The following is a 1,545-nucleotide window of genomic DNA, read 5'->3' as shown; positions in this document are numbered from 1 at the left end:
ATTTTTTTTTTTTTTTTTTTTTTTTTTTTTTTTTTTTTTTTAATCAATTCTTCCTTCTGAAAATAAGTCCTCCGATTCCCAAGCTAACTTCTATTTTTATAGTTCACAATTCACAAACTATTCGCATATATTGTTACAAATTTCGTATTTAACACTCTGGCTTTTATTTTTTCTTTCCTTTTTTCTGTTTGGGAGTAGTAATGGCGTTGTTATATGGTTTGACCGAAGACGTGACGATGGAAATTTTGTCATGGCTACCTCCAAAGTCATTGATCCAATGCAAGTGCGTAAGCAAGTCCTGGAACTCCTTCATCGGTTCATTAATGGAAAACCCTTACTTTGTTAACAAACACCTCAACCATATGCCCTACACCCTAGTTTTTCGTCGGAGCCGCCTCTTTCACGCCTACCGTCGGTTCAATCACGACAATCCATTATCACTGCTCACTATATTCCATGCTGGAGCTGATCATAGCGACCGCATTGCTTTCATCAATGAAATTATCGACATTCCGCGTTTTGAAGGTCGAAAGGAGATGGGTTCTGTTTGGCTTAGCTATCATTGTAATGGAATCTCTTGCATGGTGAATAGCTCCAAAACTGTAATCTTGTGCAACCTGGAATTGCGCGAGTTCAAGGTTGTTCCGGAGACGACATATGATCTTTGTCAGGCGCTTATTGGAAACAAAAAGTTCAACGGTCTAAAACGAATGGGATTTGGCTACGATATCAGAGCTGATGTCTACAAGATTGTTATAATATTCTCCTGGTATAACAATACTAACAAGGGATATACCATATGTGCCGAGGTATATGACCTAACTACTAATTCGTGGAAGGATATCAAGTTTATGGAAGGCGAGGCCTTTGACATTAATTATGGTTGGGGAGCTGAGAATAAGGGTGTATATTGCAAAGGGTTTTATTATTGGTTGGTGGACAGCAATTTCGGGCGAAGGATCCTTTCTTTTGATATGTGCAATGAGGTGTTTCGAATCTTGCCATCGTTGCCAAATACTCGTTATAAGAACGTGGAAATCGCGGTGTGGAATGACTCCCTTGCTTTGTTTATTTGGTGCAATAATTTGAGAAAATGGAGTAAAGATCCAATGTCGATTGAGATTTGGGTGATGGAGGAGCAAAGCGGCGAGTGGTGCAATGTTTTTAGTATTGGACCCTTTGAGGACATGTGGGCTCCGTTGACATTTTGGAAGAGAGATGAGCTTCTTATGGTGACTAAAGACGGAGAGATAGTCTCGTATAACCTTGGAAGTAAAAAGTTAAGGAAACTCGACATTCATCCGGACGATCGGATGCATTGTTGGGGCTTTTATGTGAAGAGTCTTGTTTCTGTGAATCAGAGAAGAAGTTAGGTTCGGAAGAGGAAGAATATTAGAGAGTGGTAATTTTACCAACATATCACTAAAAGGTTTTTGAGATCTTGAACATAAGAGAATTCTTGGCCCCTCCTTATAAGCATTATCGGAAACAAATTTCGATTCTCTTTCTCAATGTTGTTTGCTTTTTTACTTTTTTACTTTTTTT

General features: G+C 38.7%; 1 protein-coding gene across 1 annotated transcript; it reads left to right on the top strand.

The window, feature by feature from the left end:
* The first annotated feature begins 200 nt into the window (after positions 1 to 200).
* Positions 201 to 1,373, top strand: LOC21383798 (putative F-box protein At1g32420). The gene has a single exon (XM_010114937.1). It carries the CDS (start codon positions 201 to 203, stop codon positions 1,371 to 1,373), a length of 1,173 nt encoding a protein of 390 aa, XP_010113239.1.
* The last annotated feature ends 172 nt before the right edge of the window (positions 1,374 to 1,545 follow it).

The sequence above is a fragment of the Morus notabilis genome, unplaced genomic scaffold (assembly GCF_000414095.1).
Source record: "Morus notabilis unplaced genomic scaffold, ASM41409v2 C11422296, whole genome shotgun sequence".
Lineage (NCBI taxonomy): Eukaryota > Viridiplantae > Streptophyta > Magnoliopsida > Rosales > Moraceae > Morus > Morus notabilis.
This window is presented reverse-complemented; position numbering and strand designations above follow the sequence as displayed.

What these genes read in the sequence shown, in the direction of transcription:
- LOC21383798 (XM_010114937.1), top strand. Translation starts at nt 201, where the DNA reads ATGGCGTTGTTATATGGTTTGACCGAAGACGTGACGATGGAAATTTTG.